This window comes from Anser brachyrhynchus (assembly GCF_964034855.1).
Source record: "Anser brachyrhynchus genome assembly, chromosome: 1".
Classification (NCBI taxonomy): Eukaryota; Metazoa; Chordata; class Aves; order Anseriformes; family Anatidae; genus Anser; species Anser brachyrhynchus.
In genome coordinates, this window is record NC_137694.1 from 183,849,810 (window position 1) to 183,863,787 (window position 13,978).

Consider the following 13,978-nt stretch of genomic DNA (forward strand, 5'->3'; position numbering starts at 1 on the left):
AAAAAATGTACTCAGTCCTACACAAAGATTAAAATAGAGCTTTTATTGATGGAATAACAAAAGTGCTTTTCTTAAATATTTTTCAAAATACATTTATACAACTTACAATAATATATCCAAAATAACTGTATATACAAAACATTACCTTGTTTTATGTATGTGCTTTTTTTTTCTGAAAATTACAAAGCAACTTTTTGGCAAAGTTCAACCTTAAGAGGTGATAGTTTTGAAGGTTGGATTAAGAAAATAGAACCTGAGGGAAAGTGACACTTAAGTCCATGACAAGCAAGGAGTTCTCCATTTAAATAAAAATGTTTTCGTGATTTTTCACATTACAAAAATAACAGAAATGAAGAAAAAAGATGATGGATACTTTTCTCATCATTTTATAGAGCAGCTTCTCATTCTTTCCGATACAGAACTTTAGGTAAGAGTGCATGTCAAAAATGAATGCAAGTAAGGACAGCAGTGCCCTGCTGTGGCTTTCTCTTGTGTGCAGTTCCTTAGCTGCTGTTGATATGGTTGACCTGATTGGATCTGCGATGGATTTCTTCCAGAAAACTCTCTAGCTGTTCTATCAACATTCGTTTTTTAAACCTGCATTTAAAACAAAGCATAATGAATACACATGCTAGTAAACAAAACATCTTTCCCAAACTTTTACTGAACCCTGGAATCTTAAGTGATTATTTTAGGTACAGTGCATGATGACATTACATATACTGCTGTCTCCTCAAGTTCTGTTAAGCTACTAACATTAAGCTTCTAACTTGCTTTCAATTTAGTCAGAGAATATCAAACTAGGGTTACTAGAGTCTATTCTAGTATGCTGTTGATCATCACTCAGCCTTTGGAAAGTCAGGAGAAATTCTTAAGTGTTTGCTATTTCCATCAGTAAACTTCTCAAGTACAGATATAAAATATATGCCAAAACAACTACAACCCTAAAGCTAGCAACAGCTTTTAGGGATTATTTGCATGCCTTCACAGTGCATTCACAAAAGCCAAGTGATTTTGGTACTGGTGGAGAAATAGCCATTAGACACTGCAAAGCAGATATAAAGAAAATACAAATGAAAGTTTGAGAAACTAAGGAAAATACAGATTTAATCCATACCTGGAGTCTCTGCACTTCTATTCCTTATTGACTACAGAAATTTGGACAGCAGACCATTTTGTCTCCTTTGCTTGAGCCCACTGCAGCATTACTGTCCATCACTGTTTCCAGCAAACCCTAACCCCTGCAACGTTTCTGCAACTGAGAAGCACTTCTGACTGACACTTTGGCAGCTGTACACATACTCTGTGATAAGCAGCAATGAAAAGATCACACACTTTCTCAACTCAACACTTTTCTGAACTGTACTCAAGAGTTCAGTCCTGTGATCTTATTGTCCTATGATCCCAGCCAGGCCTCCCAGTCCATGCTCACGGCTCACTTACCGTAAGTCTCAGTAACACCAAACAAATCCCACACCAAGTACTGATTCCCCTCCATTCTTCACTACTTTTTACATACCTGATCCCTGCTTGTTGAAAAGTACCAGCCTGGAAAATAAGTATCTACTCCTTTTCATTTGCTCTAATAAAAGCCAAATGACTTAAGCTAATAACAAAGTGTTTTACTACAATACATCCTAGTGAAAATTCAACATGCTTATATTCTGTGAGTAATGTTACTTTTCAGAATACCGTTAAGTACATTTGAAGCAGGATACATTTCTTAGAAAATTAAAGCCTAGTGAAAGGTAGGAAAAATATATTAACTGCTATCACAATAAATCAAACGCCCGTGCTAACAGTACAGTTGCTATGTCCAGTCCCACAGTACATCTCACAAGCTTCTCTTCCAAATGCTGAACACCACAGGAACAAGTTTTCAAGGCAAAAGAATTTTTCACCATAGCAAATGACACTAATTAATACAATTAAACATTGACTCTTACTGATTTAACTGTCCAACCTGCTAAGAAAATCAGTACTCCTAGTAAAACTTCCTAGAGTAGTTGTAGCTATTGATCACTAAGGTTCATTACTATTTCAAAATTGTTTGCATTCATTCTTTCTAGCGTTTTTATCACAAGTTGGTATTTCTTAGCATTTTGTCTAGGTATACACTTCGCGCTTTGTTATGTAATTAATGGTTCAAAGCTCTCAGTTTGTAGAATAAATAAAAAGGAATTGAATTTCTCATACCGAGAATTGTCAATTTGAAGAATTTTGATTCATGTTTTCTTGTCAGCTTGTGCTCTAGACTATTGGGCAAGGTGCTAGATAGTCTTATCTAGGCTCCCTTTTCTCACAAAAGGTTGAAACTATTTTTCGAAGTCCTTTTGAACCTAGGCTGTTTTATGATTCTATGTTTTTATTTAGCAGAAAGTAAAAAAAAAAACTTGTTCTTTCTGGTAGGGCCATAAATGGCTTGGTATGCCAACTCCAGAAATATTGAAGACCTCTCTAGCCAACTTTTTCCACCACCATTTACAAAAAACTGTTGGCTATGTTGACAGACAGGATTTAGTTCTGGTGCATCCAACAGCAATATTCCCTACAAAGTTTGGCAGTAGTTGAAAGAGTCAGCTCAAGATAAGTAGAATACAGAAGCAGTGCAACAGAAGTAAGAATTACAGAATCACAGAATCATCTAGGTTGGAAGAGACCTCCAAAATCACCAAGTCCAACCTCTGACCTAACACTAACAAGACCTCCACTAAACCATATCACTGAGCTCTACATCTAAACGTCTTTTAAAGACCTCCAGGGATGGTGACTCAACCACTTCCCTGGGCAGCCCATTCCAATGCCTAACGACCCTTTCAGTAAAGAAGTTCTTCCTCATATCCAACCTGAACCTTCCCTGGCACAACTTTAGCCCATTCCCCCTCGTCCTGTCACCAGGCACATGGGAGAACAGACCAACCCCCACCTCTTTACAGCCTCCTTTAAGGTACCTGTAGAGAGTGATAAGGTCGCCCCTGAGCCTCCTCTTCTCCAGGCTGAACAACTCCAGCTCCCTCAGCCGCTCCTCGTAAGACTTGTTCTCCAGACCCCTCACCAGCTTCATTGCCCTTCTCTGGACTCTCTCGAGCACCTCCATGTCCTTCTTGTAGCGAGGGGCCCAAAACTGAACACAGTACTTGAGGTGCGGCCTCACCAGAGCCAAGTACAGGGGGACAATCACTCCCCTAGACCTGCTGGCCACACTGCTTCTTATACAAGCCAGGATGCTGTTGGCCTTCTTGGCCACCTGAGCACACTGCTGGCTCATATTCCGCCGACTATCAACCAGTACTCCCAGGCCCTTCTCTGCCAGGCAGCTTTCCAACCACTCATCTCCCAGCCTGTAGCACTGTTTGGGGTTGTTGTGCCCCAGGTGCAGGACCCGGCACTTGGCCTTGTTGAACTTCATACAGTTGACCTCAGCCCATCGCTCCAGCCTATCCAGATCCTCCTGCAGAGCCTTCCTTCCCTCGAGCAGATCGACACACGCACCTAACTTGGTGTCATCTGCAAACTTACTGAGGGTGTACTCGATCCCCTCATCCAGATCATTGATAAAGATATTAAAGAGGACTGGCCCCAGTACTGAGCCCTGGGGGACGCCACTAGTGACCGGCCTCCAACTGGATTTGACTCCATTCACCACAACTCTCTGAGCCCAGCTACCCAGCCAGTTTCCAACGAAGCATACGCCAGTCCAAGCCAAGAGCAGCCAGTTTTTTGAGGAGAATGTTGTGGGAAACGGTGTCAAAAGCCTTACTGAAATCAAGGTAGACCACATCCACAGCCTTTCCCTCATCCACTAAGTGTTTCACTTTGTCATAGAAGGAGATCAGGTTCGTCAAGCAGGACCTGCCTTTCATAAACCCATGCTGACTGGGCCTGATCTCAAGAGCCACATTTAGGGGCACAAATATTCCAAACCCAGTAATGACTGCCACAGACCACAGGAGCAATAATATTGTATTGATTTGCTGAGATAGTGAGGAAGTATGTACAATCTACAGGCTAAGGAACAACTTTGACAGGTAATAAAATATTAAAGACAGATCAAGCAAAAGCATGATAATAAAAATTGTTGCTATAGGGAGAGCATGACCTATCTGACCAACTGTGCTGGCAGTAGAAGGCTAGAAGAGCCGTATGAATGTCCTATGGTCAGCGTACCTTTACCTCTCAGCATGGTTTTATGTTAAAATCACTTTGATTTTTTATTTCATCATAAAATTTGATCAATAATGCCATAGGAAAAAAGCTGACTTCTACAAAAACATAGAAAATCAGCTATTCACTGAAGTAAACCTTAAAGTTATATTTACAGTTGAAAAGATGTTGGAATTTCTTTTAAATCTAAGTCTTGGTTCCAGTCAGCATTACGTTTCTTTTCCTTTCTCTGAGTGGTCACGTAGTAGGCTAGGCAAGTAGTCTGAAGATGATGTAAGAACAAGTGTCACTGGATTAACAACATTTTAAAACCCCAGCAAACCCTACCTCTGTCTGAGGCTGTGGAAATAGGACTTATTTCTGAAGGAAATAAATTTGAAGAGCAAACGTTTATGGAGCAAACCTGAATCTCAAAACTATTTTTAGGACAGGATTTTGAATTGATGCAGAATAGTGAATTTAAACTGTTTCAGAAAGCTTAGTTCTCAGTAAAATGCAGTACCTCCAGTTCTTCAAATTAGCAGTATACCCATATTTGAGCTCTAGAAGTTGACTGATTTTCTAATTAATTACCATTGTGCACCTATTTTTATTGTGACTTAGCAGTTAAAGCTAAGCTAAAACTGAAGATGTAATGTGAGGCAAAAAGTTGAGCTTGAGCAAAACAACACATCAGGAAGCTTACCTATCTCTGTCCCCCCCCCCCCGAAATTACTTGCAATGCAAAGCTCTGTGTGGGAAATTTCAAACAAGCAACTGCATGGCTGTCGAGCAGCTACAAACAGCAGTACACGATGGTGTCATTTTATAGGATTAATACAATTCAGTGACCTACCTTGAAGCTTCTTTAATAACATTTTGCAAAAATATCAGACGGGTTTGTAAGCTTCCTTGTACGTGTTTCAGTAAAAAGAAGATTCTTTCATACTCTTGAAAAGATAAGAGCAAAAACAGTTTAAGAGATACCAGACAGATATCTGTTGCAACGTTTTGCTTCATGTGAGCGAAATTCAACATATTTCATTCAGCTTTCGTAACCTTTTAGGATATATCACGTAACAACCAGGCTCATAACAACATACTGCTTTATCAATATTAACATTAGCAAATGTAGGATAGTGGGAGTTCAGGATATTACTGGAGCACCTAACGTGCTAATTCTAATACCAACAATATAAAAACCATGACTTCCATAAACACTGATATAGAAAGATACCGCAATGTTTTAATCACTCATCCACACAGTTTTTAATCAATGTTTTAAAACCAATTTTTAACTTTAAATTTGTCTTGTGATTTAGCATTTTTCTAAAATAGTGATCTAATATTAATTCTTTGTCTAGCTCTCAGGTCAATCATCTGATGAAGATATTTGGTATACTTACTCCTTCCTGGTTTTCGGATTTCTTTCATAATTTGTGCTCTTAGCTCTATATTAATCTCTCTGGAACTTCTGCAGTGCACTGCTTTTTTCCCTTTACTGGGTGAAGACATTGGCAAGTTTTCTTCAGTACTTTGTTCTTTACTATCCAATTCATCATGATTCTCCAAAAATCCATCAACGTTCAAGTTATTCCCTAAATGTTCGTGGCCTACATCCTCTGTATGAGCTGCTGGTCGATCCAATGAATTGAATGGAGAAGAGGACATTGAGAACTCTGAATCCACGGTATTCGGGAAAACATCCGATGAAAGTGGGTCTGTAACATGATTCTCCACCACATCATCCATTGCAATCTCATTATTAGTTTCTGACGCTAAAAAAAAACACAGATTACACTTGCAAGTTTTGCATTCTCTATGATCTGATAGAGGCCAGCGAGCCTATTGAGTATTGATTAAATTCTTGGAAAGCTATGCTCCAGCTTGTATAGTCTATCATATATGCTATAGTCTATCATACGTGCCAGAGACATGAAAATGTTTGTGGGTTATAACAGTAAGCACGTCAGTTTATCTCCTGGCAATTAATGGCTTAGATCACAGATGTACTCTTCACATGAAAAGGAAAATCACTACGTGTACTATCAAAAGAAGAGAAAAAACCTGTAAAATGTACTTGTGACATGTTGCTCTTTTCCTATTAAAGTGAACCAACAAATTTACTGTAGTGCTGAACGCTGTCGCACAGCAACTCAACTCCACACTAAAGGAATTGAATTCACCCCACTGCAGTGAAATTCAAAGTAACTTAAAGCAGTGATACTTTTGAAGCATCTGAATTCCCAGGAAGAGGAAGAACATTCTACTGTTTACACTGTCTCCTCATTTAATTCAGGAAATTCATTGTTTATACTGGAAAGTTCCTATGAGAGAGACTTCTGTTTGAAGGGCTACATTAGCTCTTTGCAATTAGTCCCTGATGCACACTTAAAACACTTCATTTTCAAAAATTGCCGTATTTGGGAAATCAGCCAATGGTACTCTCACATAAACAAGTTTTTTTGCATAAATAAAAACTGAACTCTCTAAAAACAAAAATTCACTTACTTTTGTGAATAGGAATGGGTTTAACAAGGTCAGGCTGTGCTTGTGTGGTTGGTATTGGTGGCCCTTTTCCTCCAATGTGGTTATTCACAACTGGAGGAGTTTGTGGTCGACCTCTGAGCAGGGGTGACATACACCGACGTCTTTTTGGAATCCCTTGCATATTTGGTTCTCCCGGTCTTTTATGTTTATTTTGAGGTCCTGATACAAATTCATCTGCTTCATCTATCATCATTCCCTGCATTGAATGGGTAGAATAAACTTTAAACCAGAAACACATAATATAAAACATAGTGAAAGCTTTGATGTTATAACCATGTTTACCATGTATATGGCAACGTACAACATGCCATCGTGTATTGACTTCTTAAGTGCCAACCAAAACAACAGGAGAAAAAAGATAAGAGGGCTGTCAAACTTCTTTTTCATAATTGCAGAATGAAAAAAAATATTTAAGGGAAAATATTTAAATTATATTCATGATTTACTGAAGTCCAAGACAGATTTGGATGAGAGGGAAAGTCCGAGGGAAAGTCCATGCACTCCAAGATATTTCATTTGTGCAACAGTTCAAAGGCACAACACTGGTTTCTAATAAAGACTGTCCTCCATACAGTAATGTTGATGTAAAAACATCTGAGGAACTTTCTTACAGATAGTGCCTTTCCATATGCTTGGAAGCATTTTTCCTATACCTGTTCTTTGAATGGCCCAATCAGCAGACACACAACAGCACAATTTAAGAGCAGCATTATAGAAAAGTCACCTTTTTGTCCAATTTGAATGGATTGCCAAATGTATGGAGCCTTCGTGGTTGGTCAGGATCAAGCTCTCGGAGCGGAGAGGGTATTTGTTTTAGGTATTCCTGGTAGTTTCCCATTTGTGCTATAGGTACACTGTGAACTTGATCTGTTTTAATGGAATTGTTTATTAATATACAATACTGCCCACTTTACAAGAATTTAGTCTATATCCACTTAACTCCAATTTTCAGTCTTTTATCAAATGCATTAACAAAACAGATGTGCAAAACTCACCATTATTCTCACCTAACTGGTATTTATAGCATCATATTTTGAGTGTAGAAAGCTTGCTTAAACGAATCAGTATGTATCCTGAGTTTCATCATGACATGGAAATAGAAACAGTTGTCATGCATGGATTTCAGTTTTTCAGTGTCCCGAATTGATAAGACTTTAAAATCCATAGGACCTGAACAATTTTGATGAACTTAAAGCTGCCAAGCCTTTAGTCAAGCAGAATATACACTACCAGAAACAGCAGGAAAAAAACCTAACATTTTTCATGTTGTTTAACCCCAAACAGCAACTTTGCTTTTCAAACAATATTAGCTCTGCCACTACTTAAGTCAGATTAACATCTGCAACCAAGTGAAAACATAACACACACTTTCACTTGCATTGCCCTTCCCATTTTCTCCACTTTTTTTTATCACCTATTTGTTAGATACCATAAAGTAGCACCTGAAGACACAGCAGAAAGAGAAAGGAGTAAGGAGTAAGTCTGACTAGAGTAAGGAATAAGTTGGACTACTGAACTATCCACTGTTGGCTTAAAGGGCAAAAGAATCACACTGGTAGCACCCAGTAAGCCAGCTCGCCTTTCCACTGTTCACAATGCGCTTATTGTATGGAGAAAGATCATAATGTTCAGAACTGTCCCATGAGTTTGTTTGGATTTATCATGAAGGTTGGGGAAAAAAGATGAACTACAAATCTTAAGCAAATGACCAAGTCTCCTCAGGATAGACTAAAGGAAAGACCTCAACTATCCTCAACTATTTTTCTTCCATTAAGTTATTTAAGGAAAAAAAAAGGAGAATGTGGCAACAGACACCCTCTAAGTTTTCAAGAACTAATCTATTTTTTACAGTCTTCATTTTTTAGTACAAGCCATATCACAGGTAGGCAAAAAAAATGTTATCTAACCTTCATCTTGTCCTTTGAGGAACTTCCGAGTACTCTTCAGTAAATTAGATCTCATTCGTGTTAACTGATCCAAAAGATTTCTTCTAGGTATGTCATAAGCATTTCTAAAAGTCTGAGGTTTCAAATCCTGTGGTTTCAGCAAATAAAGTTTCAATCAATACAATGTATGAAACAATATCTAGCATTTCAATGGTAGTATATTGAAAATAACAACATTACACACAGTGGTGCTTACCTTATTCAGCAAAGCTATTTGGAACCCAGCATACTCCTTCATATTGAGGTCTAGAGGTCTATGAGGAATTTCCCCAGTAATCCCCTGTAGCAGATGTTGAAAATCGTTCCTATGTGCCATAGACAGGTTGTGTGATCTGCTTCTGACCTTAATTCCAGTCTCTTGCGCTACCTTTTTGCCTACAGAGCCAATGACTCTATCGGACTCTATTTTGGCCTTAATTTGAAATAAATAAATAAATAAAATTGACAATATGCTCTTAAAAGGATTAGTCAGACTTATTCATTTTAAATTCCTACCTAGAAGATTCAACAATGTGCTAATACACTATGACCATAACCAGGATGAGTGCTTAAGGAGTGCTTAATACATAACCACTTAATGTTTACTACAATTTCAAATATAGTGAACAGTTTGTGCCTAGTTCTTCTGCATATTTCTCCTCTGCTGCCCATTATGGTATCTAAGCACCAATATGCATGCAATGCTTTTATTTTCACAGAAAGCCATAATTTGACTAGTAATTCTCAGCGAATCTATCTGTGCTCAAACTTTCTTCTGCTATAAGAGCTAAACACTAACTCTCAAAAGATCAATTCTCCCACAACTATAGTTGTGATCTGTCATACAATGGTATCAACTTTCTAAACACTCAATACAGATAGTCATAACATTAAATAAGAAATAATACATGATAGTGCCCAATCCCGTTTGACTAGACAGACCTAACCCCCCAATATTATGTTAGATTTGTACCAAAATTAAACATGTTCACAAATGCCAACTCTTTGGCAGAATACAACTGAACAATGAACTAAAAGTAATTTGGTAACACACCTGCCAATACTTCTTTTGCACTTTCACAAATTTATAGACTACTTAAAATCTGAATACATACCTAAGAATACTTGTCTCTACTGGCAGAATTTTTCATAAGTTAGAAAAGCTTTAAGAGCAGTTTGCCGTCTACATCACCGAACTTTAGAAATCTAAAAAGTCTAAGTTGAGAGACTAGTTCACTTAGCAAAATACTGAGCAATGTGACCACGATTTTCTAGAACATACTCTAGACTTCAAGAAGCTTGCATCCTCCTTCAAATAACACTTTATAACAATGTTTTAAGAAAAAGTGTTTCCATAAATACTTGTTAGCTGAGTTAGAAGTACTTGCACTACTATTTCTTAGAGTTTCAAGCCTATTGCACTCTTTTATTCCTGAACAAGAAAGCTTAACATGCACAGTTCAACAAAATAAAAGCGGAGGTAGCAAGACTGAAATGCTTTAGCTGGTGCAGGGGACCACTAGTTAAAGATACCAGCATTACTCTAAACACAGTCAACAACTTCATAATTTTGAAAAGGTCACGTGCCACTTCTATCCTATTTGAGATTCTGAATTCTGTCAGTTTAGTTTATATTTACTGAACACTTTTCATTTCAAAAGATGCTTTCTGATTCAGATGTACCTAAGTATAAATCCCTTTTTTCACAAAAATGCTAGAACAGCTTTACAATCTAAGGTAAGACAACATGTTTTCTTTTGGACAAAAGTATAATGCTGACTATACATGTAAAAATGTTCCTTAAATATAAAAAAATAATTTGTACCTCCATACCTATCTTTATAGCTCACTCTATAAAGTCTGTTTAAACGTTTTCCTTCAATTCACAGAACCAAAAAAATTTGCTAATTGCTTAGGGAAGGCATTAACTTGATCTTTCTGCTCTTTTCTCCTTCAAAGCCAAACCTTGAGTATTTTAAGATTATCCTGATATTACAAGTTTTTACTGCTCTTTTGCTTCAACATTACCTGCTGACTCAACTTTTTGAGATATGAAATGACACTGTAACTAAGTCCATATTCCACATTGTCAGCTATAAGGTTTGGTGCTCCCATCATTCTCACAGCTTTCTTCAAAGGCTGAAACATGGAATATATTGTAGAGTCATATTTAACTTTACAAGCGTTATATACATATTTCAACTAACTATATCCATTTCATGTAGAACCTGAAGTCCTTAAATACAGAAAATAAAAGCTTTTCAGGGCAGGGTTTTGCTTATAAGCATCATTGTACATAAAAAATTTGCCATTCTCTCAAATGAATATATATTCTACTTGAAATAGGAAGAAAACACCCATAAGTGGAAAGATAACTATAGTCGCGTAATAAAATAGAAGCATGAACACAGTAAGTCATCTTACCCCAAGATAATAAGGAGGCATTGTCTTCAAATAGCTTTCAAATGACTGCAGCCATTTTAACGTTGGCTTTGCCTTGTGCACTTTAAACAAGTCATCTGATGATTATAGAAAATAGAGACAAAATTAAATACGTCTATACATGTTTTTCTAACAGGAGAAATGCTCAAGAAAATGTTAATTCCTCAATGCTTGAATACACTGTTTTAACATATATGCAATTAAATATGAACAAGAGATTAAAGTTGCAGCCGAAAGATGGAACCTGATTATTTATCAAACTGAATTGACAATGAGGCAGACTGGGGAAAATGGCTACTAAAACAGTAAAAAGAGGAAGACTACAATATATCTGAAAGAATGATGATTACATTATTCTTACACTTTGGGTGTGATCCAGTATCACTCAACTATTTATTACTGAAGTGAGCTAACAATATAATACATTGTTCAACATTCTAGATTTCTACAGGTGTGTGACTAATACTGTCATCATGTGGAGTAATCTGTTTGGATCAGATCAATTTTTCAGTTCTCTACTACTTCAGGATTTTATGAATTGGTATTTACCTAGCAGTGGAAGGAGGACTGGATAATTGTAAGGCATCACAAATAAATTCACACAATTCAGCGCTGTACTAGCTTTCAAGTAACCAAAAGGATGACCAAGCTCACTGTATTTTGCACTATTGCTCACATATACCTGCAATAAAACACATGTAAATTGAAAATATTGTGTTGAAATTTTACATCTTATTTTGATTCTAGAAGAAGTTCATGAAAAACAGCTTTCTATAAATAACTTCAATTAAGTGTATATTCTACTTGCCTGCCAGCAGGTCTGAGGAGATTTTCTTTCCAGGATAAACTGGGTCAGTGGTGAAGGCTCTAACTCATATTTATCAAAAGGCAGTTTGTCAATGACCATTGGTTCACAGTCAGTGCAGGAGAATTTCACCACAGGATGAGATGTGCGGGGTGGCTAAATATAAACATTCTGCTGTTAATGAGTCTGCACAATGACTAAAATTTAATCGTACTATGACAACTAAAGTAATACAGATTCTTTGAAAACAGACATACTTAAGGATCCTATTCAATACAGAATTCATACTTATTGTTAATGAGTCCTAAATACTCAATTTATGGCATCAGCACTGTCTTAAAAACTGATGGAAGTTAGTTTTCTAAATACATACTAGTTATTTTACAAAGTCTAAAGCAGTAACATTTCTTGCATATACACAAACTTTACAAATGGAAATAAATCTGTGTGGACAAAAATAATCTTCAATGCTACCCTTTCATTGCCCACTTTTATTCACTGTAGAAGCAAGAACTGCACTTTCTCATTTGCTGACTTCCTCTGTTTAACAGCACATTTCCACCTGAGCAAATTTCACATTCAAAATTTTCAACCTGATTGAAAACAATTTATATAATATGAAAACACAAGTTTTTACAAGAACTCACATTTCAACTACAACATTGAAAACCTATTTCAGTTCAGGCAGTTTAAATTATTTTCTTTTAACCAATCACAGGGAAAAGGCTGTGACTGATGAAAATATAGTTTAAGTATGAACTGATAATATTTGAAGTTTCTTTTGCTGAAAGCAAAAGAGCATTTTTTTAAATTAGGAAAATTGGAACTATATGCCTTCTGTTGAAGGGTTTTCAGAAGAGGAACTTAAGCTTTTAATACTTACCTTTAACCTCCTTCAAGCTCAATTGGGAAGCCTCCTTCCATTTAGTCTCTTTACAAACAAGCAACTAATACATAAGATGAGCTAGGGAAATGGGGTTTCTTGAACCTTCCTACCACCTCACCTTGAAAGTAGTTTTTCTACAAAGCTATAAGCTCTAGCCTCTTCCTTTTAGGATAAGCCACACAAACATTATCTGCCCACATAGCTGGTCTTGCCTTGAGTGTCTCCACTCTGAGGAAGGTGTACTGTCCAAGTGCACACAAAACAGGAGGCCCAACCAACTGAAGGAACTGCAATTCTCTTCAAAGAAGATGCCTCCAATAAATAGTTGTGGTGGAGTTTCTGACCAAGCCATGAAGCAGTTATACTAGGAATAAGAAGGCTGCAAAAGAAGTTGAATGCTAAGACTTGAGAAGTCCAACAAGTTTTGTCTGGACAGCAGAATTTTTGGTTTTTTTTTTTGTTTTTTTTTGTTTTTTTTTAACCCCAACAGTGGGAGCAGCCATTTAAATGGTGTACCAACAGAATTATTAGCAGACTTTCACACACATTTAAGGAAGCCTTGATAGTACTGTCTACATTATATGGAACAGTTGTTAAAGTAGGACTGTTTTTGACAACTCCGCTGTGGAGCAGGGGACAAAAAAAATAACTACAAATTGTTAAGTAGCAGATGTTGTAACTCTTGTCTAAGTTTTAACTGTATTTAAGCCGTATTGTCAGTAAAGTCAAAAATACAAGTCTTGAAACTATCAGGAAATATAGCTCCCCCACACTGTATAAGGAAGTTTGTGTGGAATTCCAACTGACATTAACAGAAATTTATCTGCATGTGCAGTAATCCAGTGCTTGTGCAGTTATGAGAACTATACGTGCTACAAGTGAGGCAAATATTTTATCTTTCACAGTTTAGGTGAGTTAACATCAACTTTTCAGTGGATTTAACTTTCCACTTGGTAAGATCTGTTTTAGTGATCTCAATCAAGACCTACAGCAGCAGACAAATTCTAAAGACTCTACACAGTGAAATGATGAAGATATACCATTGATAACTACAAGGAATACACAGGGTAGTTTTCCTACAAAGTAACTTTTCAATATCCAATGCACAATGGCTTTTTGCTTTTTAAATGACTACAGAAGATTTACTTTTATCCATATGTTAGTTTGATTTGTAGTTAAGAACAGCATCTATATCTTTCACTGAATGTGGCTATAGATGCCAGCAAT

The 13,978-nt window shown here is 36.9% G+C and overlaps 1 protein-coding gene across 3 annotated transcripts in view; it reads right to left on the reverse strand.

Annotated features, from left to right (window-relative positions):
- Positions 1-28: 28 nt before the first annotated feature.
- The window catches only part of INTS6 (integrator complex subunit 6), a 44,236-nt gene continuing 30,286 nt past the window's right edge, over positions 29-13,978 (reverse strand). For 2 of the 3 annotated variants that reach the window (XM_080569546.1, XM_080569544.1), the window contains 11 exons: positions 11,869-12,021; positions 11,610-11,742; positions 11,043-11,137; positions 10,647-10,757; positions 8,836-9,051; positions 8,601-8,727; positions 7,418-7,560; positions 6,655-6,889; positions 5,550-5,921; positions 5,000-5,093; positions 29-597 (listed from right to left, as the gene is read on the reverse strand). In XM_080569546.1, coding sequence (XP_080425672.1) covers positions 504-597; positions 5,000-5,093; positions 5,550-5,921; positions 6,655-6,889; positions 7,418-7,560; positions 8,601-8,727; positions 8,836-9,051; positions 10,647-10,757; positions 11,043-11,137; positions 11,610-11,742; positions 11,869-12,021 — 1,773 coding nt within the window. In that variant the 3' untranslated portion in view covers positions 29-503. The remainder of the gene's footprint in view (positions 598-4,999; positions 5,094-5,549; positions 5,922-6,654; positions 6,890-7,417; positions 7,561-8,600; positions 8,728-8,835; positions 9,052-10,646; positions 10,758-11,042; positions 11,138-11,609; positions 11,743-11,868; positions 12,022-13,978) is intronic. The other variant, XM_080569545.1, reaches the window with a different exon arrangement.